At 39.2% G+C, this 23,957-nt stretch overlaps 1 protein-coding gene across 2 annotated transcripts in view; it reads left to right on the top strand.

The window, feature by feature from the left end:
- The window catches only part of PHYHIPL (phytanoyl-CoA 2-hydroxylase interacting protein like), a 37,498-nt gene that overhangs the window by 10,507 nt on the left and 3,034 nt on the right, over positions 1-23,957 (top strand). For both annotated transcript variants that reach the window (XM_084753986.1, XM_084753987.1), the window contains exons 2-4: positions 12,843-13,039; positions 14,722-14,896; positions 18,600-18,717. In XM_084753986.1, the coding sequence (XP_084610112.1) occupies positions 12,843-13,039; positions 14,722-14,896; positions 18,600-18,717 (490 nt within the window). The remainder of the gene's footprint in view (positions 1-12,842; positions 13,040-14,721; positions 14,897-18,599; positions 18,718-23,957) is intronic.

The following is a 23,957-nucleotide window of genomic DNA, read 5'->3' as shown; positions in this document are numbered from 1 at the left end:
CCTATACACACACCCTTTATAACTTCACAAACACTTCAAAGAGCTTCATCTGGATCAACTGCTGAACTTTTCCTGTGACATCTCCTTCATAGTCTAGAGACTTCTTCCCAGACTACTTTGCCTATGGTTTAATGCTCTACAGTCTTAATTTTCTGACATGCAAAGACTCCTTAAGACTCATTATAATGTAACATATTAATGGCAATATTAAATGTGTTTCTTGGTATATGTTCATGATGCTATTTACACAGGTAATTTGTCTTATTTTCATTGTATGTTAAAATGCAGATATACTTTAAGATCAGATATCTTAAACATAACCTTATAAAATACATTAATGTTGGAACAGTTATTTTCCCTAAACCTGTGTTCTCTCTTGGTGCTTCAGAAGAATTTGACAGAAGTGCAAAATGGCAATTAAATGTAATGCCAACTAGTCACTAATGCCTATTACTAGTACTCATTCTCTAGTATTGAAAAAAAAAAAAAACTCCATGGGATTTGGCCCCGCCTCCAACTACAGCCTTATTTCTTACCCATTCTTCTTAATTTTTTCTAACCATTTTTTTTTTTTTGCATTTCTTAAATAGTCCAATGTCATTGTTGTACGTTTGGGGAAATTTATAGAGAATTCTTATTCAGAAGTTAGTTTTGAGGCTGGAATGGTGGCTCAGAGGTTGAGTGCTTGCTGCTCTTTCAGAGGACCAGAGTTCAGTTCCCAGCATCCACGCTGGGCATGTCATAACTATCTGCAACTTCAGCTACAAGGGCTATAACACCCTCTGCTGGCCTTGATGAGCATCTGCATTCATGTGTACATACAGATGCACAAGTACATATAAAAAAATAAAAAGATTTTTTAAAAGATAGTTTTGAATGTAGCTAAGTATGGTCATACACACTTGTAATATCAAGACTCTAGAAGTTTAGGTAAGAGGATCCTAAAGTTAAGGCCATCCTGAACTAACTAGAAAGTTCCAGGCCAGCCCAAGGTACACAGTGAAGTCCTGTATACCTATGAATAAATGCATCGATGGATGGGTTTTAATGTTAGAAAACCAATTTGGATATGAGAAGAAATAGACATTTTTTAAGGACACTGGAAGTAAAGCATTGTAGGTTACAGAACAAAGCTTTCAAGTAGGAAAAAAATTGATGCTCTAGAAAAATAACAAAAGACCATTAACCTGCATTAGGTGTTGAAGAATAAATTTTATAGATGTTGCAGCTCAGTAGATGGGGTCATTTGTTAAAGTACAGAATACTGAGTTGGGGAGTAATTTGGAGGAGAATAAGTAAATGCTGTGTTTCATATTATTTTAGATTTGAGGTGTCTTTGATGTACAACATGAAGTGTAGCGAGGTGCAGTCACATTGCATTTCTATTATGGCTTAAGGTGTGGTGTTCATTCCGAAAGGTAGCATTTATCAGGAAAGAGTCTCCAGCAGACCCCTGAGAAACACTAACTTTTGGTATGACAAAGTTCTCACGCACAGGAAAGAGTAAGTGCTGGAGGCGGCGGAGGGGACAGTCTCATACATCACTTACCTAATTCTAAAACAATCTATGCCTAAGACCTATGTAACCAAGGTTACCAAGAGGAAAACATCCAAGTTTATGGAGGGCTCTTAGAAATGAAGGTATAAGAAACAGGGAAATTTGTGTAGCCTGTGTTCAGTGTGATGAAGAAATAGATGATTGTAGGGGGCGTTTGGGTTGTTGAGATTCCTCTCCAGATCTTAGGGATAATGGCATTCTTCTAGACATAGGGAAGATACTTCAGGATGAGTCTTCTCACCTACTTTGGAAGAATGTCAGAACTTTTCATGCGGTAAAGTGGGTGCCTTCAGATGTTCCCCTAGTGCAAGTGTGTATGAAGTAGCATGTCCTGAGCCCCGTGACAGGGAAGTTGGAGGAGGGTGGAAAGGGAGCTGTTGCTGCCACTCGACAAGAGGGCATCTGCTGGAGTCCCAGAGACTGAAACTAAATGTGACTGAGCTTATGAGTATGTAAGGATTAAAGAAAAAGGCAAGTGTCCTGAGAAATTTGGTTATGAAGGGAAGCAAATAAGTTATCTGTAGCAGTGAGGGTTTAGAATCTACATGTATACACATATGCATGTTCCTAGACTGTCATACACAATTCTGAAAGCATGGACCACAGAGTCTCACAGACTCAGCTCTGATCCTCTTGTACTGATGAGCAGCCAACAAACGTGCATGTCTGTCGAATAGAAGTCATGACCTTCTAACTGCCAGGGTAAAGGTTTGATTAAAAAAAAAAACTAGTCAGGGGTGAGACCCAACTTCAAAATCTTATATATTTACTGTTAACAGTTTAAAAGTGCTGTGTGTGGATACTATGTTGACACAGGGTGGACCTGTGATGGTTAATCTTACCTGTCGGCTTGCCTGCATTTAGAATCACTTAGGAGACAGATTTCTGAGGACTTTTTCAGAGAGGTTTAACTGAGGACGGAAGGCTAGTGCTAAACATAGGTGGCTCACCCCAGGGTCTGGGATCTTGGACTGAATCCGAGGGAGAAAAGAGAAAGGTGATGAGCAACAGCACCCAGCACTCTCTGCTTTCTGACTGTGGGTGGCCTCAGTGGGACCAATCCTGGTACTCCTGCTGCTGTGCCTTTCCCAGCACAAGGGACTATATCTCCTCAAATGGTGAGCCAGAAATAAGTCCTCACCCCTCCTCTCATAGGTGCACGTGAGGTGTTTGGTCATGGTGAATAGGAAAGTAATGCACAGATTTACCTAGGAAGAACGACTTTTTCCTTTCATAACCCTTAGTCGGCAGCTTATAGTATACTGTACTACCTTTTACAAAAACACATTATCACCTATATTTGTTTTGAAACCAAGACACCTTTTAACCGTCAAGTACGAAGGAAATTTGAAATGATAGGAGGGAATAAAACATCTTTTCTTCTTATTTAGGAAGATGGGTGTCATTGAGCTTATCAACTTCATGACATTTCTCTGAGCACAGCCTCATCTTTAAAGGAAAACACATTGGAGTGCAGTGGATTGTCTTGTTTACAAGTTTGCATGGTGAAAATTGGAAAAATATAAAATAACTAAGTAACTTGTCAGTTATGGCACTTGAATGTTTTAAGATGCAATTTTATTTTTCCCTAGGGCATAAAGATGTCCATCTTCATTTTCTCTGTGTGCTTTTTACATGAAACACTGAGTTCGTGTAGAGGGTCTCAGATGCTTCTGTGCACTCTGACCTCTGTGGCTATTATAATGCTGGTATTCATTGCATTTTAAAACATATTATATACAGTTATCTCACAGTGAAAGAGTAAATATGGAAAACAACTGTCCAAAATGTGGCACATAGTGAATTTTCTTTTATAAATCATTCAATTAAAATATTATTAAACACATTTATAAGGATTCATAACCAGAAAGTAAGAAAGAGTGAGTGTAAGTCAGGTTTTCCTGGATACATATAATAACATTGCATCATGCCTGCCTTGTTTGAGAGTTGGTTCTTTTTCACACTTAGCCCTCTATACTCAGGAAAACCCACATTCTGTTCAGCCACTATTGTTTTGCAGTTGACAAACCAAAGAAAACAAAGCCCTAACTAACTTACATCTCCTTGAAATCAACCTCAGACCAGTACTCTGAGTCATCCAAGTCCCCCCACTAAGGATTGTATATTTGTATTATTATTATAGGCAACAATGGATCCATATTTTATAGTGCATCAAGTATATGAAATTTTGGGTGCCTTGGGAAAAGAAGCATAACATTTTGGATATAAAAATAAAATGCCATAAATATAAGTGAGGGTATCTTAAAATGTAAGCTTCATCAGCTTCTTGGTCAAGCTACCTCTACTGGTGTTATGAAAGTCTTTAACTGTAAGTTAAATCACTTGAACACAAATAATCTAAGTAATCTCAAATAATAGAACTAGAAGTAACCGATATCTGATCTCAATTCTTTGATTCTAAAGTCCACACAGTATGAGAGAGTGGAGTGGAGGGGAAGGCTCTGGCCTGTCTGTACACACTGACAGTGCCCGAAGGGCCCTGAGACAAGCTTTCTGAAGTCCCAGCAACAGTCAGGCAAGGATTTCAGGAAACAGGACGTAGGACCAGTTTTAAAGAACAAGTCAAGAACAGCAGCAAAGAGCTGAGGGGATGGAGTGTTGGGTAAAGCACTTTTACTGCACAAGGGTGACAACTAGGGTTTGGGTCCCCAATACCCAATGTCCTTTTCTATCTCAGAGGAAGACACATAAATGCCAGGTAGATGCAGAGGCCTTCCTGTAATGTCAGCCTCAGGAAGCAGAAAGAGAGGATCCCGGGAACAAGCTGGCTAGCTAGACTAGCTCAGCCACCAGGCCCTGGGTTCAAGGGAGAGTCCCTGCCTCGGTGTGTAAGGTAGAAAATGAGGAGGAAGTCATCTGACATCAACTTCTGGCCTCCATGCACACATGAGTGCCAGTGTGCTTGCAGGAACACATACATGTGAACACACATGCACATATCATATGGAAAATAAAGAAAATGAAAATATCAAGAAAAATGGAAGTAATTGACAGTCTCCATTTTTAAAGATGTTCAATGATTTAGCTAAGACTACACAACATCCTAGTGAGAGAATGTGTGCTTGATACTCAATGACTTGGTGCAAGGAAATAATGATAAAAGAATCCTGAATGCAAGCATATATTTAATCATCAGATAGTCAGAAGTACTTCCAACAAATAAACAATAAAAGTGCAAAAACAAAAACAAGAAACTTGAGGGGCCAGAGGGATAGCCCAGCAGTTACGAGCACTGGCTGCTCTTTCAGAGGACCCAGGTTCAGTTCCCATCCGCCACGTGGCTCAGCTCACAACCATCAAAACTCCAGTTCCAGAGGATCCACTGCTCCATTCTAGCCTCCTTGGGTACCACATGTATGCACAGTCATACATGTAGACACTTTTTTTTTAAGTTCAAGAAAACTAAGCTTGACAAAATATAGTAACTCTAATGATTCATATTTCAGAGCTAGAAGTGACTTTAGATTGTCATGCAGACCATTTCTAGTCTATAGATCAAGGACAGTGAATGTGCTGGGATTCCCTCCCCCACCCCTTCCCCAGAACGCAAGTAGTTCTAGAGCAGGTAAGGCAGGCCATCTGGGGGTGGTTTGATGGTCATGAGCCCACACTGAATGCTCCAACACTTGGTTTGAGATCCTGGCTTTTATACCAGTTGTTAGGTATTGAACATGTTATGAAACGTCTTTGTGTGTACCCCATTTCTTCCCTTGTTAGAATCTAGATGACACTAATACTTGTCTTAAACTTCCCTCAGTGGTTAAGGGCACTTGCTCTTGCAGAGGACCTGAGTTCATTTCCCAGCACCCACAGTAGGTAGCTCACGACTACATAAAACTCAACTCTAGGGGATCCAATGCCCTCTTCTGGCCTGGATGACACCTGATCACATGTAACATACATTCACAGACACACACACACACACACACACACTCATTAAAGGAAAGAAATAAAAGTGTGTGCTAAGGATTTAGAATACTGTCTTGCTAATGTCAGTGCTCATACATTTTTCTAAACAGTCTGACCTCATGCTGTATTTAAATATTGTCTATTGTAGTTATTATTTGTACCTTAGTTTGCCTAGAAAGTAGGAGAGGCTTAGCTTAAACTGTCAGCTGTTTTTTTATAATCATATCAAATTATCCCTTTTACTACAAATTTCTGCTGAACTTTAGAAAAACTGTTCCTGTTTCATGTTACCATCTGTCAGAGACTTTCCAGCTGTACACACCGTGTGGTTTTTTTAATGCTGCTGAAAAAATTTACTTCATCTTGAAAACGCGTTTAATATTGTGATCTTTTGTCATTTTGGCTTTGCTTTTATAAGGAAAGGTAACAAGAAACCATTACATTTTATTCCTTTTGACCCAAGTACATATATACATAGATTTCTAGTTTCCGATGTTAAGTAGGTAAAGAAGTGTCCTTTCTAATTTTTTTTTTCAGTGTGGTATGTTTGAGTGGATACATGTATATGTGTTTTCATTTGTTGCATTTTACTATTCCTTGGTTCAACTTTAGGGACATTGATCCACTTCTGCTTTAAAATGTATTAGATAATTTAACTTAGACTTTCACACCAAACACAGCTACTAGAAATGAATTGAATAGGAATATGACATATTAATTTTGTATGTTAGTAAAATTGGAAATTTGTTTCGTCTATGAACTGGAAAGTCCATTGTTGTATGGGAAGGGTCAGCCCTGCAGGATAAACAGGGTTTTTTTGTTGTTGTTTTGGTTTGGTTTTTGGGTTTGGGTTTTGATTTTCATAAAAGCTGAACTCTCTAAAAGTAAGGTGCATACTACTACATTCAGCTTCTCCTCAGCCCTGGTTATTGGGCTGCTGAGTTTGATAATAGTTATGTTGCCCTGTTTTGACTTCATAGGTTGGCATCAGAGAAAGGAGACAAAAGTTTTTACTGAAATACAGGTGTCAGTGTTTCTCTTGAGCTGTTGGCTCACGCTGCCACAGCTGGTGTTCCATGTCCTCCGCTGTCAATCCTAACCCAACAGGAATAGTGGCTATGACTTGGTGTTATGCTTTTATGTTTTATGATTTTGCAAATGAAAATTTGGATGAAATACTGTTTGGATCACAACTACTGTGTAGATGCTCCTCAAAAAAAATTACTTATTTGGATGTGAAACTATTTAGAAATGCAGATAATTAGAGGCACTGGAAGCCTAGATACAAAGAAAACTGTTGACGAGCAGCTTAAATGTTAGGTGTACAGAAAAGAACAATGAAAGGTGACACATGCAGATAAAGCTTGAGACTTCCTCCTTGTGCGTTACCAAGCACCACAGCAAACTGAGCTTAAACAAAATGTTAAAAACAGCATTCGGAGATGCTCTGCAATAGAATTTTGCCCACAGAAAATAAAAAGGGAAAAATATATTTGAGAGAGAAACATGATATGAAATTAAATTCATACATAAATATTACATCAAAACTAAAAAAAATTGAAGTCTCTTTTAACATATGGGTTTCTAAAAAGTACTTAGATATATATGGACACTAACAAATGTCCACAAAATGAAATTTCCAAAGAAATAAATCATTAAAGAGTACTAGGGTTATTGACAGTCCACAGTGTTAGCAGAGTTATATATTAATTAGACCACAGAAGAGAGTAGTTTTAATACTTTCCCTTTATGTGTGTTTAAGCTGAATCAGCTGACAATGATTGTCTAATACAGGCCACAAGTTAGGTTTTCACACGTGGGTTATTACCTCTTTCTATACTGGCTGGCCCATGAAGAAGCAGCCTAGAGGCTTCACACATCTCTAAGTCTGTTTGGCCTGTAGGCATGCACCTAACCATTCTCTCACAGTTGGGTCCTTGTACAAGTGCGATGCAGCAATAGGCATAGGAAAATGCTTAGGATTAGCATAATGGGAATACGTAATCTGTAATGATTGATTAGAAGTATCAAAATAAATACCCAATTGAAAATGAGATTTTAAAGTTCACATTGTCCTTTGCCTTGAGTGTGAGGTCGGCCCATGGATCCCTTCGCCTCTGACTCTGAGCCCTACTTTCCTCATTAGTCCCAGAGTCCAGGCATGTCGCTTACAGAATGGCATGTCCTCTTTTGCGGCTGCCTGCTTCTTTAAAGGAAAAAATAAGAAGAAAAATATGTAAAAGTATATCATGGCAAGTTAGTAATTACAGAACTGAAAATAGTAAAGGGAAAATGTGAATCACACTCATTGATGGTTAAGGAGACAGCGTGTGACACCAACATTTGCCATTCTTAATGGGAAGACTCGTGAGAAAAGATTAAGTGAACAAGGAGGTTAGGCACACTTTGAAAACACACACAATGGTCACCATGAGTGAAATATATAGTATTTAAAGAAAACAAGCAAGAGGCTGGAGAGATGGCTCAGAGGTTAAGAGCACTGACTGCTCTTCCAAAGGTCCTGAGTTCAATTCCCAGCAACCACATTGTAGCTCATAACCATCTACAATGAGATCTGGTGCCCTCTTCTGGTGGGCAGGCATACATGCGAGCAGAATATGTATAAATAATAAATAAATATTTTTTCAAAAAAGAAAACAAGCAAAAGAGTATACAGGAAGAAACACAAGCAGCAAAGAAGAACAGACATGAGGTCTGTGACAGATCTGTGACTACCACAATGCTAAATGTGCTTAGTTCATCTACTATGCACTTAAAAATCACTTTTGGTCTTAAAACATGATATAGAGATACTTAAAATAGTCATTTAGCTGTCTGAAAATAAATGACAGAGCAAATGCACAGAAAGATAATAAATGCTCTCCTGTCAGTTGGATAGTAATTCAAGCTAGGAGGACAAAGGGCAGTTTTAAACGTTTAAAGCCAGTTCATAACTAACAGAGAACACACAGGGCCTCCTAAGCCAAGTAACCCAAACGTCCACATGGACGAGCAGCAGCCCCTGATGTGGGAGCACTATTAGGGAAATACTCTTTCACCAGTAAGGGATTTAAGATGGCACTTTTTGTATAAGATAGATGTCCTGGATAAAAGTAAGGAAAACATACCAACAATGTGACTTAAAATTCAGAAACCTGCATCTACCCTGGCACCTTCATCCCCGCCTAACAGAGAATGGCCCTTGGGCAGCAGTCACTGAAACACAGTGCCAACTAAGCTTTTCATGCAACCCTGGTCACATGCAGTAAATAGAACTAGAAATTAAGAGTGAAAATCTACTTTCTCCTTTGGTAGAATGCAGCAAATTCTATTAGTCATGCATTGGTGAAAGAGGAAGAAAAAAATTATAGGATTTCTCGGAAAATACAGAGAAAACACTGTCAGAATTATGGGGTATACTTAAATGACTGATTAATGGAAGATGATGGGTGAAAATACTTAAAGCATGTAAGAGTGATACAGTGGAAGCAAATAGAATGAATTCAGTGTTTATCCTGAGATGGGCTGTTTGATTCCAAAAATAATATACCAGAATGGAAACAGTAAAGATAAAGGCAAAAATTAAAAAGATATAGGAAAAATATTAAGCCTCTTAATGTAACAAGATTCAAAGCACATTTTTTCTAAAACCAAATAAAAAATACTAGTTTGAAAAGAAAAGCATACAAGTAGAAGATAGAGTAAATAGCACTTAGATTTCAAGACATTTTTAAAACTTGAGATAAGGTTAGGGTTAGGGTTAGATATCCCTTCAAATACTTTAAAGAGCTTTGGTTAGATGAATACTGTGTAAGGAGAATAAAATATATGTATAGTTGCTTAGTTTTGCTAAAAATAAATAATATCAGAACACATAAATTGATGTGATTGGTTACTGGTTAACGGGGTGAACCTGTAGTGTGCATATCCTCCTCTCCAGGATTTCAGGAAAACAAAACAAAACAGAGAGGGCTTAGCTATACCCAGTTACAAACATGTTTAATTAAACAGACTTGCTTTTAAATAGACCAATATTCACCAGCAAATGTTAGTGAAGAGTCCTTATTTATTAAATATGTTATCAAGATAGAATTGGTGTTGTTGTAAGTAAGCCTTCAGTGTCTAGATTTGTAGGACATAGCCGGTTTCTACCACCAGAGGAGAACATAATTGGGCAGTAGAAAGACCTGCGAGCTGCCTTGATGTCTGGGTCCTTTCCATGTATTATGCATGCTTTGCATTTCATTGTTTCTGTCAGTTATTAGTAGAGGTTGTCGTGCAGTATTTCTGGTCTCCATGAACCAGACTAGAGCATCTAATTTTAAATATATCAGCTGTCCCCAGGGGCTAAGCTTAACAGGAACATAAAGGTAAGATTTCCCTGACTATTGCTTTTTGTTAGTCATTTGGACCTACACTGTGTATTGAACATAAGGCAATGAAAAAATGTGTTTAATCATTTTGAGGGAAATATGCTTTTGCTAGTATACTTAATTTTGAGTATATTTTTAAATATTCAAGCATACAGGAAAGTACAAGGCCATCATTGCTTCTTAGTCTGACACACACTGATCTAATGTGCACAAATCTACCCAGTCTTCTATCTTATTTGGAAAAAGCAGAAAACTTAAGTGTGTATGTGATTTACTAATTTTTTTTATTTGGAAACTATTTTGGGTTAGCTTGGTTCAGATTTCCAAGTAATTTTTGCAAAGTAATATTTGACTACTTACCTTTGACTAATGATAAAAAACTATTGTAAGTATTGAAGTACATTTGCTTCCTTTAATGAAATAAACTGCAGTTCAGAAGTTCCTTGCATGTATTCTATGTTGAACAAATAAATACATTATGAATAATTAAAATTAATTTTCTGACTGTTGAAATTATGGTAGAGGTTATAAGGGGGAGTATTGCTGTGTGCTGCTGGATTAGAATTCGTGTGTGAATGTAAGCACTGATGCTGTCCTGTGTAAGTACATGAATATAGATATTAGCGGACACACATGCATGGGTTTCTGATTCTTCTAGTCATGCGGAGGCCCTGCAAACAGTAACATTTTAACAAAGCTGATCGCACCTACAACTTAGGTTTTAGTCTCTACCAGCATTCTCTACTAAACTGAACCATAGCTCTTAAAGAAGTACTGATTTCAGTTCTGCCACAGAAAAGTAGAACATGGACTAGAATACTCTGTTGATAGAAGATGGTAAGAAAATTCTTGATTAAGTAGTTAGTTGGAAGTATGCCAAAAAGAAGTCTGGGGCCCTTCTCCTGGCTACATAGGAGGCAAGTTGAGTACGGAAATAAACAGTGATAGTAACCGATTGTTTTAATCCACTTCTGCTGCACTACCAAAGTTCCTGAAGCTGGGTAATTTGTATAATAGAATTGTTTTACTCACACTGGGAGGGGATTATAGTGTTCAATCAAGGGACCAGCATGTTCAGTGTCTGTTAGAGCATCTTCCTGGTTTCAGATTGTTCTTTGTTGCTGTACCCTTCTAAAGTTAAAAATGCTGTAACCTAATTTGGGCAAAGGTACAAAGGACAACTACAGTAAAAATGACAGATTTTAAAAGATTTTGGTAAGAGTCCACACCCACCGCTGGAGAGACGGCCAAGTGATGCAGCCTCTTTGGAAAAATATTCATCTGGTTCCTCAGTGAGTGAGAGTTATCATCTCATCTTCTAACTCCTCCCACTCCTAGGGATGTTCACAAGAGAACTCAGTGTTGTGCACACCAAAATTTGTACACAAATGTTGATAGCATCAGCATCTGTGGTAGGTACAAAGTGAAAACAGCTGAAGTGGTATCCATCAGTGGATCATGGCATAAATAAAAGGTGATATATCCACACAATGGGGCCCTGTTCAGCAGTAAAAGTAAATAAAGCACAATGTAACATAAGTGAATCTGGAACGCATTGTGTTGCTTGAAAGAAGCAATCGTGAAGGAGCATGTGTGCCATTTACAGGAAATTTGCAGAACAGATCATCTGCAAAGACACATAGGAGAGTAGTGGCTTTCTAGTGCCGAGGGAATGGGGCACGGGTGTAGGTAAGGATGGATAAGATGTGTGGGGTTTTTCTCCCAGGCTTTAAAAATATGATATGGGATTAATGTACAAATATATAAGGCACTTTAAGCTCAGTGAGAAAGCCATATGTAAATATTCCTAGCATAATCTGCCAATGTTTTTATTCTGCATGTCAATAAATGCTGTCGTTAGGAACTGCTTGTGAAATAATTTTTAAAGTAGCATTCATGTTTGGATAGACAAACTATGAAACCATGTCTTTGCTCTGTATTCACTGTTACTAGTCAGCACAGTGTCAACAAATGTTAGAATCACCCAACATTTAGGCATCATGGCCGGAACTATTATCCTTTATTTTGTGTATATAAGTGTTTTTGCTTGCATGCATGCCTGGTGCCCACAGATCTCCACATTTTAATTCAGGTAACATTTTTTCTCACATTTTAACAACAACAACAACAAAAATATTTCATGAGATATGTATCAATTATGCATCACATTTAGCTGAATGAGATAAATAGCAAAAGTATAAGTGGCAAATGCATGTATATTTTCTCTTTTTGTCCTTCAGCCATTGTGTTATACTGCTGGAACAGTGGTAATAGTTTCCTCCAGTGGAAATGTACAGATGATTTTAACGAGATCAGTCAGCTTGGCAGTCAGCCTTTATCTTTAGCCATATCTGCTATTTCAGCACTCAAAATTAAACCCATCAAGCCATCTTAGAGAAATGATTACTACAAAAAACCTTGGCCAAGTGAATGAGTCGTATTTAATATTAGTTAAATATATATATCACCTTTGTACATTGTCCTATATGGTATTTCCAAGGTGAAATAGCAAGTTCTGTCATCTTCCATTGCTGCCTCTTACATTACATAAGCATTTCCTTCATTTGACTGGACCACTTAATTATCAGCATTTCTGTACCACCCTCTGGGTCAAGACATCTTCATTACTTAGGATCAGAATTGACTGGTAATGCAGAGGAAATGGGCCTTGGAGGCTTTTCAGAGAAACCTAACCAGGTAAAGCTCATATTTCATAGGCAAGATGAATCCTCAATGTGTTTTTATAAGTCAGAAATTGGGAAATAGATATATAGCGGTCATAGAATTGAACCATCTGTTTTTTAACCAGTGATATAGCCTTATATATATCTTTATTATTTCAATTACTTCATGAGAAAAATGGAATCTTAGATTCAGTACTTAGATGATTGATTTCAGAAATATATATACCACTAAATATTTTGGAAACTGGAAATATCTATTCATCAGAACCAATTTTTCTATGCATTATTTTCTGGCAGGTAACAAATCTCAAGACAGTGGCATAGCAGAGATGGAAGAACTACCTGTCCCACATAACATCAAAATAAGTAACATCACATGTGACTCCTTCAAGATCTCATGGGAGATGGACTCGAAGTCAAAGGACCGCATTACACACTATTTCATTGACCTCAACAAGAAAGAGAACAAGAACTCTAATAAATTTAAACATAAGGTAAAGTCGATGTACACTTAGGTCATTTCATCTTGAAAACATTTTAAGCATGACGGCATTTTAAAAGAAAGACTAATTTCAATGACTTAGAGATTTGACGTTGAGAGGAATCAAAATTACATGTGACTTAAAACATTATCCCCATAAAATTTTAAAAGGAATTGACCATGTGCTATAAGGATAGTTCAAGAGATAATCCATTTATAAGTCAGTTATATTAAAATCTGTGCAATAAAGTCAAAACTGGCTTGGAGAGGGCAGTAGAGTTTGGAGGGGAAGGAAAGGCTTATCTCTACTCAGAATTCAGTTACCCTGTGTAGACAAGAATAGCTAAATTGTTTACTAATTTACTCTAAATATCCTTCCGTGGAAGCAGAAGCAGAAGAATATGCCATGGGCTCTGTATAGTTTTCCAGGGAAGCACGCATCCTTCCCTGAGTCACACCGATTGGCTTATAAACTTGTGGGGATTTGATTAAACACTTTAGGCCTGAAAATATACCCTAGAGAGTCAAAAATTGGGGGAGAGAGTGGGGAGCTCTTTGTTTGAGCATGAGAATTCCTAGCCTTCACATGTTGCAGACATGTAGCATTTACCTGCTGCCCACGCTGTCCTCTGCCCCCTGACACAACTCTTCCTGCAGACGTGGCTGTTAGCAGCAACCATTACCTGGCTCGAGTGTTTCTCTTATGCCTCACTGTTTTTACTGGTGATAAAACCAGACAAAAACCTGTTCTTTGAAAGAGATCATGCTATTCATTTTTAACTTGGGAAAATTTGATGCCTCGTCTTATCTCTCCGGTGTCGTTGCCTTTTACTGTATGCAGAGATGCACAAACTATATGTAATGAGGACTTTACCTACTGCAGAAAGAAAGAACTTGCTATTCATCCGTTACTTATCAAGTTCCAGTTCTGTTGGGGCGGGGTGCTCTCCTGGCTGGTCATTTGCCTTCTTGAAGCATCTTTGAGTGCTTAACACTAAAGGATGACTACTTCAAGGCTTGACCTCTACTTCAGCCATGAATAATACCACAACCTTGCAAGTGTAGTGAGTGTTCAGCCCACAGGTTAACTTATCAGTTGGTACTTGAAAAGACCTAATCTTTTCTCAGACACATAGACACCATACTTGTGTGAAAGTTACCTAATCTGTATGTGAAACAGATGGTCTGCTTTAATATTTACTTTTAAAGCATCCTCTCCTTTACATATAAAATATTTAGTAATGAGCTTCTCTAGTAAGTAAAATTATCAAGTCATAAAAATCAAGCAAATATATTTTTAATTTAATAGACTTTAAATCTTGTTTATTTTGTGTCTTTTTTATTTTTATTTTTATTTTATTTTATGTCTTTTTAAAAGATCTGTTTTGAGGAAGATAGCAGTATGTTATAAATAATGGCAGCTGGAATACAAGTCTTTTTCTCTTTCTGGGCTGTAGAATGTTAAACCTGTCTCTTTGTCTTCCTGGGTTAATTTCTGCATATGGAGAATAAATAGTTTAAATATGATAATTATAGGGTGTTCTTTAAGAGGAACCCTGCTCTTAGCCAGTTTTAGGCTCCTCTCTACTGTTAACAGTTGATGGAAGTTATGTTTTAATAGCCTTCCTGACTCTCTACCCTTTCCTCCCCTTTATTTTTTTCCTGCCTCTTCTTTCTTTCTTTTTGTCCCCTTAGGATGTCCCAACAAAGTTGGTGGCAAAAGCTGTTCCCTTGCCAATGACTGTTCGTGGACACTGGTTCTTGAGCCCAAGGACTGAGTATACGGTAGCGGTGCAGACTGCCTCAAAACAAGTTGATGGCGATTACGTTGTGTCTGAGTGGAGTGAAATTATAGAATTCTGTACAGCAGGTAAGGGAGCTGTGGTCTATATTGCTTAGTGTTCTTGGGACATCATCATGTACTTTATGTAACTGTTAAGGTGAGTAAGCACTACATCAGAGGTGTAGTGCTATTGGCAGCATTGCCCAGTAGGTGCAAAAATCCATATCGATTGGAAGGAACTGAGCTCCTCAGGCAAGCAACTTGAGGGATGAAATCAGGCTGTCTTTTTGCTGCATGAGTAGTCCTCTTCAAAGTGGAAGCTCTGCACATAAAAACTGATGTAATTTCTGAATAAACTCAACAGTCTTGGAGCCTCATCCTGTAAGGAGGGTGTTCGTACTTATTTTTCTTTCACAGTGTTTATTTTCATAGAAATTGAGGGCAGGAAACCAAAACAGCATTTAGGTTAGAAACAGACCTTGGTAACTGCCCAGCAAAACCGCTTCTGCTGTTTCTACCTAAGTGCTGGAAAACTACTGTCCTGTGAGTGCACCTCTGCGTCATTAAAAATGGCCTAAGTACTCGTTCGGACTGGAGAATCCCAATGTGGAGAGCCTGTCCTCTGACAGGACCCCTCAGTCCATTTTTAATGTTCTGGTATTTTCATGGAACTTCTGGCATTCTCCCCTTCTGCTCGACTGTGTACTCAGTCACAAAGCACATGTTCATTGAGTGTCCTTGAGCACTTTTGTCATCCTCTCCTTTTGTAAATCAGGATAGAACTTTAGTGCTTCCTCTTTCCCTGGGTGACTTTTTCCTATTAAACAAAACAAAACAAACCAAACAAAAAACAATAACAACAACAACAAAAAAAAAACCCGAGGAGATAGCTCAGATGGTAAACTGCTTGCCTTACAAGCATGGGGACCTGACTTGGATCTCAGAACCCATTTTAAAAAGCCAGGCGTGGTGGCACATGCCTGTAATCCCAGCTCTGGAATTGCAAAGGTAGGCAGATCCCTGAGAGTCAGTAGCCAAGCAGCCTAGTCTCTTGTAAAGCACTTGACACTTGTGGTGACCTCTGACCTCCCCACTTTGCACATACATGTACCCAGATATACACAGGGTAAAAAAAAACATTTAGAGAGAGGCTGTTTAAAATGAAAGAACTTGTAGGGGGAAAAATCTAGAAAACTGCTTTCAGGTTTCTTAGCAACTTCCCCATCTGTGGCAATCTTCAGATAAGCCCCCCACCCCTTCTTATGTGGCATTTTTTAGATGTAGCTCATGATTAGCTACTACTTATTGTTTCTTAATCCCAGACCGAATATAAAATCCTAAGGACATGTTAAATGGCTGAAATTCTGTCTCATTTTGGTTCAATCTTCATGCCCCTTTGTTTATTCTATGAAGAAGCTGCTAAGAATTTTAACACTCTTGACTGCTAATGATTTCAGTATTTGAGAACAAGGTAAAAAAAATTCTTGCAAGTACCATTCTTTTTATATTTCTCTATATTTCATGGATTACAAGATCCACAATTTTAATGTCTCATTAAGAAAAATGCCAATTAAAAGACGGCAATGTTTTCTTATTGCATCTATTGTTAGGCAGTATCAGAGATGTTAAAATGTAAATAAGTACTTTAGGATAGATTAGGAATAATTATGACAGTGGAGTAATCAGAAATGAAATAGCTAAAGAGGCCCATCTTGTATTAACAGCAAGCAAAAGGGCTCCTGTTTGCTGTGCCATGTGGGAATTGCTACCCCTCTCTGGAATCTACCTCACATTCAGTCCCTTTCCTGAATTATCTTTTCTTTATTTTTGTAGCACCCTACCAGAGCGGCTTAGTTTAAGTCAGACAAGCAGACAGTTGTCTTTTGAATTTGTGTTGCTGGTTGAATATCCACAATCAAAATCTAAGTTGGAATGCTCTGAAATCTGAAGCTTTTAAACATATGTATGTATGAGTGCCTGCATAGATGTCTGAGCTCCAGTGTGTGTGCCTGGGAATAGGGGTGGAGTGGGGGTGGGGTGGGGGCAGAAAGGTCATCAGGTCCCCTGTAACTGGCTATGAGCACCATGTGGGTGCTGGGAATTGAACCAGGATCTCTGAAAGAGGAGCAAGTGCTTTTAACTGATCTCCCATCTCTTCAGCCCCTGAAATCTGAACCTTTTTGAGCACTGATCAGAGTGCCCAGAATATTTTGAACTTTGGAGCTGTTTTTATTTAATTTTGGAATGAGACTATAAAATCATTAGAGTATATGCAAGTATTCCAAACTCCCAAAAGTCAAAACCTGAAACACTTCTTGTCTCAAGCATCACTGGTAAGTAGAACCCACCCTAGAGGACATTCATTTTTCAGTGTAAATACGCAAACAGTATCCTGGGGTTTTTCCACTCGTGGGAGCTATATAATATACCCGTCGGAACCTACTTTATACTGAAGAAAGGCCTGAGATGCTATGACTTCTTCAGCTTAAAGAAAACCTTTTGCAGTTCTCCCCCCCTCTCTCTCTCTCTCTCCCTCCTTCTCCTCTCTCCCTCTCTCCCTCTCCTCTCTCTCCCTGTCTCCCTCTCTCCCTCTCCTCTCTCTCCTATCCCGCTCTCCCTCCCTCCATCTTTCTGATGCATAAGCTATCACATGAATGCATTTTTTTTACTTTTGGAAATAAAAGGAATGAAACCATCTTTTCATAAAATGGTCTCTATTACTTTCTCATTTTTCCTATGTCTCATAAGTTTTGTGAGGAGTTGGGTAAATGACAAGTGCCAGTTTTTAACTGTATTTACCTATAAATCAATTTAGCCTTCTTTATTTTCATAGTTCAAAGCTAAGGAGAACTTGCTGTTCAGGTTTACCAAGTAATCAAGGACCATTTTGTCTAAGTTTTATCAATGCCCTTGAATCTGAATTGGGAGAAAACTAGTTTGAATAAATTGTCTTTAATACTGTGACCTGGTATCAGAAATAGAATATACTAGGCTCTCACAGCTTAATCAGTTTCTAGTCTATAACAGCTCAATACCATAAAAATGTTCTTGTCTATATTTCTCTTTCTTTAGACTATGTGTTCTTCAAAGAGAATGAATCATATGGTTTTTGTCTTTTAACCTCACTATCTAATTGTACTTTTGCTTTGTACATTGCATGCTCCAAAATAAACCAGTTACTTGCACCAGCTTAACTAGGTTTGGTCTTTATATACCAAGTGTTCCCTTTAATTTTTGATGTAGGAGTTTGACAATAATTCTCAATTTTAAAAACAAAAAGTTGATCAAAATATCTAAGTACTTTAAGGGCTGTGTTGTACCTGGGGACCATCAAGGAGGACCTGATTGGAAGGTAACAGCTGCAAGACTCACTGCACTTTGGCCAGTCGCAATTCCTGCATCAGAAAAATGGCTGCATCTACCTTGTCGGCCTCAGATTTAGAGACAAACTGAACAGTTACTAGGTCTGCTTTCCTGCTGTGTTGTCCCTTCAGTGTGCAAGGTGCCTTGACTCACCGTATCAGCAGAGGAGTAGCAGTGCTGGTGTCTGAAAGGTGTTGAGTGTGATTATGTCAGGGTCTTAAATTTGAAAGAGTAAAAGCACAAAAAATATTCTAATAAATAACCATGAACCATAACAAAAATACGTATGTAGAACATTCTCTTTATAACTTCCCACTTACAAAGTTGAGTTCCCTAAAGATGTATTTTAATAATCTGTGGCTTATAAAGTGTGTGGCTGGCATTTCTGGTACTGGATTACTTAACAATAGACTTCTAAATTTTTCAGATTACTCAAAAGTTCACCTAACGCAGCTGCTGGAGAAGGCCGACGTGATTGCAGGACGCATGCTTAAGTTCTCTGTTTTCTATCGAAACCAGCACAAAGAGTATTTTGACTATGTTAGGTAAGAGTCACGAGTGTTTATATGTTTGGTTCTCTTGGCATGTCTGTATACCACATTCTTGCAGAGGCCAGAGAGGGCGTGGCGTTACCTGAGTTACAGATGGGTGTGAGTCATCACCTGCGCTAGGAATTGAACCTGGACCCTCTGGAATTGCAGAAAGTGTTCTAATCTGCTGAGCCATTGCTCCAGCCCTGAGAGACAAAGGCTTTTACAAATGACATGTTACAGTGGTTCTAAACTTGTGCACACAACCCAGATAATCTTTGTTTTAAAGCCTTACCCTGGGTGTGGTGGCTAGGACTTATAGTACTAGCATTCAAGAGATGAGGCAGGAGGCTCCGCTTAGGGTAAAGCCACGAGATCCGTATCAAAATGAAAGCAATCAAAATAAATACGAACCTTAATCACTTTAGAGTTCTAAAGGATTTTTGACTTGACAGGATTATATATGAAAATAATAAGCTTTGATTTTTTGTTTAATTTTTGCATACTTTTCTAATTTCTCTTAAACCACATTTCCAAATGAGCTCCAATTAGAAAAGCAAAAGGAATCACAGAGAAAGAAGTGTGTGTAGCATATATGTTCTAGAAGAAGTGCTCATTGGTCACTTTGTTCACTACCAAGGTAATGAGAAACCACCTGAGGGGAGCACATTTTGCTTTGTTCTGCTTTATCGGCAGTGTCTTTCCAGGAAGACCCGGTAAGCAGGTAGCCCAGGATCAGTGCAGCTAAGAGTACCAAACAGCCTAGGAGACCATGACCTGCCATGCTAGGTCTAAACAAAAACAAAGTACTTTGTTGTGCCAAGTACTTGTATGTATTTTGGTGATAGCAAATGTGTCTGCTTTTTGTCTGGGTATCTTTTTTATTTGGCTTCAGGGTTTTTGGGGGTTTTGTTTGTTTGTTTTGTCCCCCCACCCCACCCCGAGACAGGGTTTCTGTGTGTCGCCTTGGCTGTCCTGGACTTGCTTTGTAGACCAGACTGGCCTCAAACTCACAGAGATCTGCCCGCCTCTGCCTCTCAGAATGCTGGGATTACAGATGTGCACTACCGTGCCTGGCTGAGTATCTTATAAATACAAATTTCAGTCTGTTGTTCTCCTAAGTAGACTAGAGTCTATATAATTTTAGATGAGTGTCATTCAGCTAATTTAAACTGAATGACAAATTATTGTGCTTTGTCAGCTGTTGATTAAGAATGGCTAGTATGTTCACAAAAAACAGTTTTATGTTTTTTAATGCACTAAAGTTGGAAAACCAAAAAAGTTCCACTATTGGGACTGCCACCAATAAGAAACCCATCAACAGACCATAGTGATAAATCTTAAGTGTCTGTTCAGGATTCTGGGTTCCTGCCAATGACTGCTAAGTATGGCCACCAGAGGTCAGTATTTCTCTAGGATTTTCTCATCCTTCCATTGGTGGAGGCTTTCCATACTGTATCACATTGGCTTAATTTGTTCTCAGAAGTGTTTCCAAAATTACAAAACAGCTAAAGTCAGAGCACCTGGAAATGAGCATACATTGCATGACTTAACCAGTCTACAGCATGAAAGATGTTTGTACCAACAACAAAATTGACTTTGGTTTTAATTTGAAAAATAACAGCAGTAAAACCCATGTAAACTGTATCTTGAAGCATTAATACAAATACAGTTACTAAAGCATAGGTAGAATTCTTCATCATTTTTTAAAGCCTTATTAAATAAAGAAGTCTCTCTCTCTCTCTCTCTCTCTCTCTCTCTCTCTCTCTCTCTCTCTCTCTCTCTCTCTCTCTCGGCAGGGGAGCTCTGGGAAAGTCCTTGCCTAGCATGCAGTGGTCTAAGTTCAAGCGCCAAGACCACAAATGACAACAAAAATACTCTAGCCTTCTTTGCAGTGAACTGCACTCAGGGCATTTCCCTCCGTGTATCTTGATTTACATTTTAGTTAGTAAGCTGCTGTGGAGATGCATCTCCTTGATTGGAACCCCTTTATAATGTTATCATCAGAATGCTTGATTGGCTATGAAGGAATCTTTACAGATCATCATAACTGAGGAAGTCATGGATACGTTCTGACTTGATCCATAAGGGTTGAATTAGTTTCCATCTCTGATCCTAAAAACAGAACTCCACAATGAGAGTGCCCTTGCCTTGAATGAAAGTGCCTCTTGTACCCGTCCCCTTGTCCAAGTGCACTGGTTAGCCTAGGTGGTTCTCTGCCTGGTCACATTTTCTAGGCTACCCTGTGGTTGGTACTTTTGCTGCCAAGCCATCTATCCTCAGAGTTGGTGCTGTGTCACTGAGAGTAAGGCACATCTCCAAGCTCCCAGGTCTGCTTACACTCCTGCTTCTACCTTGGGACCCTACTTACAGATTTACATGGGATATGTAAGTAACTGGGGCTTATGTAGCAGCATGAAACAAGGCTTAGAAACGGTGAAAAGGTGAAATGAAATAGATCAAGGTCTTCCTATTCCTCCTACTGAGTATAACTGAAAACCCTAAAATTTTTGTATAAAATACAGGGCTATGAGGTGAAGGGGAGAGAGAGAGTAGAAATTAGCTCACCTAGAAACCCTGACAAAAATTCTGGATAAGTGCCCTGTTTCCTTTTACCCATTATGCACTGGACTGTGTGCTAGAGAAACTGGCAACCTAGAAATGCCAATGGCATAGATCACAAACACAGAAAGCTTGGACCCTTTACCTAAAGAACCAGGGGGAAATGCTGAAAATGCAGAAACCTTGGACAGTAAACATCCACTTTCAGCCAAAGCCATGGTGGGTGTGTGGAATCATAGTCACACGCCTACCAGCAGAGGCCAGTGGTGCCCTTTTACCCTTCTGCTTAGTCTCTACCCGATCTGCTGGAGTGGTACTGAGTGGCGAATCGCCAAGTCGGGAACCTGACCTTTCTACCACTGACCAAGCTTACCAAGTGAGGCCTACAGTTCAGTTACTGAAGACCGCTGGACAGCAGCAGCAGTCTGTCCTAGCTAGATTGTGTTGGCTGAGTCCAGTGGGAGCTTGAATGCCCACCTCAGTGTTACTGGATACCTAAAGGGGAATTTAGATATTCATCCTTTTCTAATAATTTAAAATCAACCTTCACTAGTGTATACTCAGAAGAGGCCTACTGAAATACTAGGTTTAAGTCAGACCCAGAGTCTCACAGTAGCTGGTATTTCCAGATAACTAAATTCATGCATCATATCAAGGATGAGTAATCTAGAGTCTGGATAAGGAAGGACTATCAAAGACCAACACCAAGATAACAGATCTAAGAATTGAGTAGGGACCATAGAAAACACACAAATGTTTTTGTTGTTGTTGATATTGTTTGGGGGTTTGTTTTGTTTTGTTTTGTTTTGTCTTTCGAGACAGGGTTTCTCTGTGTAGCCTTGGCTGTCTTGGACTTGCTTTGTAGACCAGGCTGCCTGCCTGCCTCTGCCTCCCGAGTGCTGGGATTAAAGGCGCGCGCCACCATGCCCGGCTACAATAAGCAATTAAAAATGAAAATAGAATGCACAAAGCAGCATGAGACATGAAGAACAAATGTTTTTAGAGCTGATTAAAACCAGAATGTGAGACAAAATAACAATATAAATATAAAATAGCAATGGATGGACTGAAGCAGAACAAAGAGGACAAGAAAGAAAAACAATAAACTTGAAGAGCAAATAGAAACTATCCAAACTGAGTAACACAGGAAAATAAAAATTGTCAGAACACTGAATATGTGGGACATAGAAACCAAAGTTCAGGTTGTGAGAGACCCAGAAAGGACAGGAGAGTGGGGGTGAGACTTACAGCTGGAATAGTTACAAACTTAGCAAACATATGCCTGTGGATTTTAGCTGATAAACAAGGTGTAAAGAAATTTATGCCAATGCACATCAGAAGCTCCTGAAAACTGAAGAAAATGAAAAAATTTCAGTTTAAGAAAGCAGGTTGGAGTGGGGACTGACTTTCACATGAACTCTGGTGCCCCATATTTGACTACGTCCCCTTGATGGAGAGGCCTGGTGGCACTCAGAGGAAGCATAGCAGGCTACCAAGAAGATACCCTATGATCATATACAGGGGGAGGAGGTCCCCCTCAGTCCCAGTCATAGGGGAAGGGAATAGGGTGAAAGCAGGAAGGAGGGAGGAATGAGAAGATACAAGGGATGGGATAACAATTGACATGTAATATGAATGAATAAATAAAGAAGAAGGAGGAGGAGGAGGAGGAGGAGGAGGAGGAGGAGGAGGAGAGAAGAAGAAGAAGAAGAAGAAGAAGAAGAAGAAGAAGAAGAAGAAGAAGAAGAAGAAGAAGAAGAAGAAGAAGAAAGCAGTTTAGAGAAAATACAGGCTTTGCTCCTGGACTGTTTCTCATGTGGCCTCCCAGTGACGTTTCCTCAAATCTGAATTTTTTTAAAAAGATTTATTATGTATACAGTGTTCTGCCTGCATGCCAGAAGAGGGCACCAGATCTCATTATAGATGGTTATGAGCCACCATGTGGTTGCTGGGAATTGAACTCAGGACCTCTGGAAGAGCATCTTAACCTCTGAGTCATCTCTCCAGCCTCTCAAATCTACATTTTTAATAAGCTCCATTGGATAGTTTTCAGGTGATGGAATCTAAGGCCTGTTGCTGTTCTAACAATGGTGGCAGGTCCTCAGCATACCTCATTGTCTCAGACGCTGAGAAGCCCGATGATGGTTTAAAACAAAAAAATTCTTTATCAGAGTACTAGCTTTGACTTGGACTTCCTGTTCTTAAATATACTAATAGGCACCGAACAAGAAAAAGAATAATTGAGGAATTCTAGGAAGAACCCCCATTCACAAATTAATTAATGAGACCTCCATTCATTCACAAAAGTGTAAGCATAGTTAAGACACTGAAGCAACCAGCCAATATCAAGCTGTGGAAATAGAAGGGAGTCCAGAGTCACTCAGCAGCAACAGCAGCAGGCAGAAGCCAGCCTTGCTGGCGCCACAGAGTCCAGACACGTGAGCAAGTCAGGAGGACACCCACGGCTCACCTTCTCTGTGTCCTGGATCTGCTGCTATTTCACACCGACAGGACTTCACCATGAGAGAAGTCAAGGCACAGAGCCTCAGGCCACATAGACGGTAACACAGGCAGACAGGACTTCAACATGAGAGAAGTCAAGGCACAGACCTCGGGCCACATAGAAGGCAACACAGGCAGACAGTGGGCTTGGGAGCAAATGAGAAGAACAGCTGGTACTGTCCAACAAAAAG

This window comes from Acomys minous, assembly GCF_964271855.1.
Source record: "Acomys minous genome assembly, chromosome: 13".
Taxonomy (NCBI): Eukaryota; Metazoa; Chordata; class Mammalia; order Rodentia; family Muridae; genus Acomys; species Acomys minous.
Note: the sequence above shows the minus strand (reverse complement) of the source record. Positions and strands in the feature narration are given on the sequence as shown.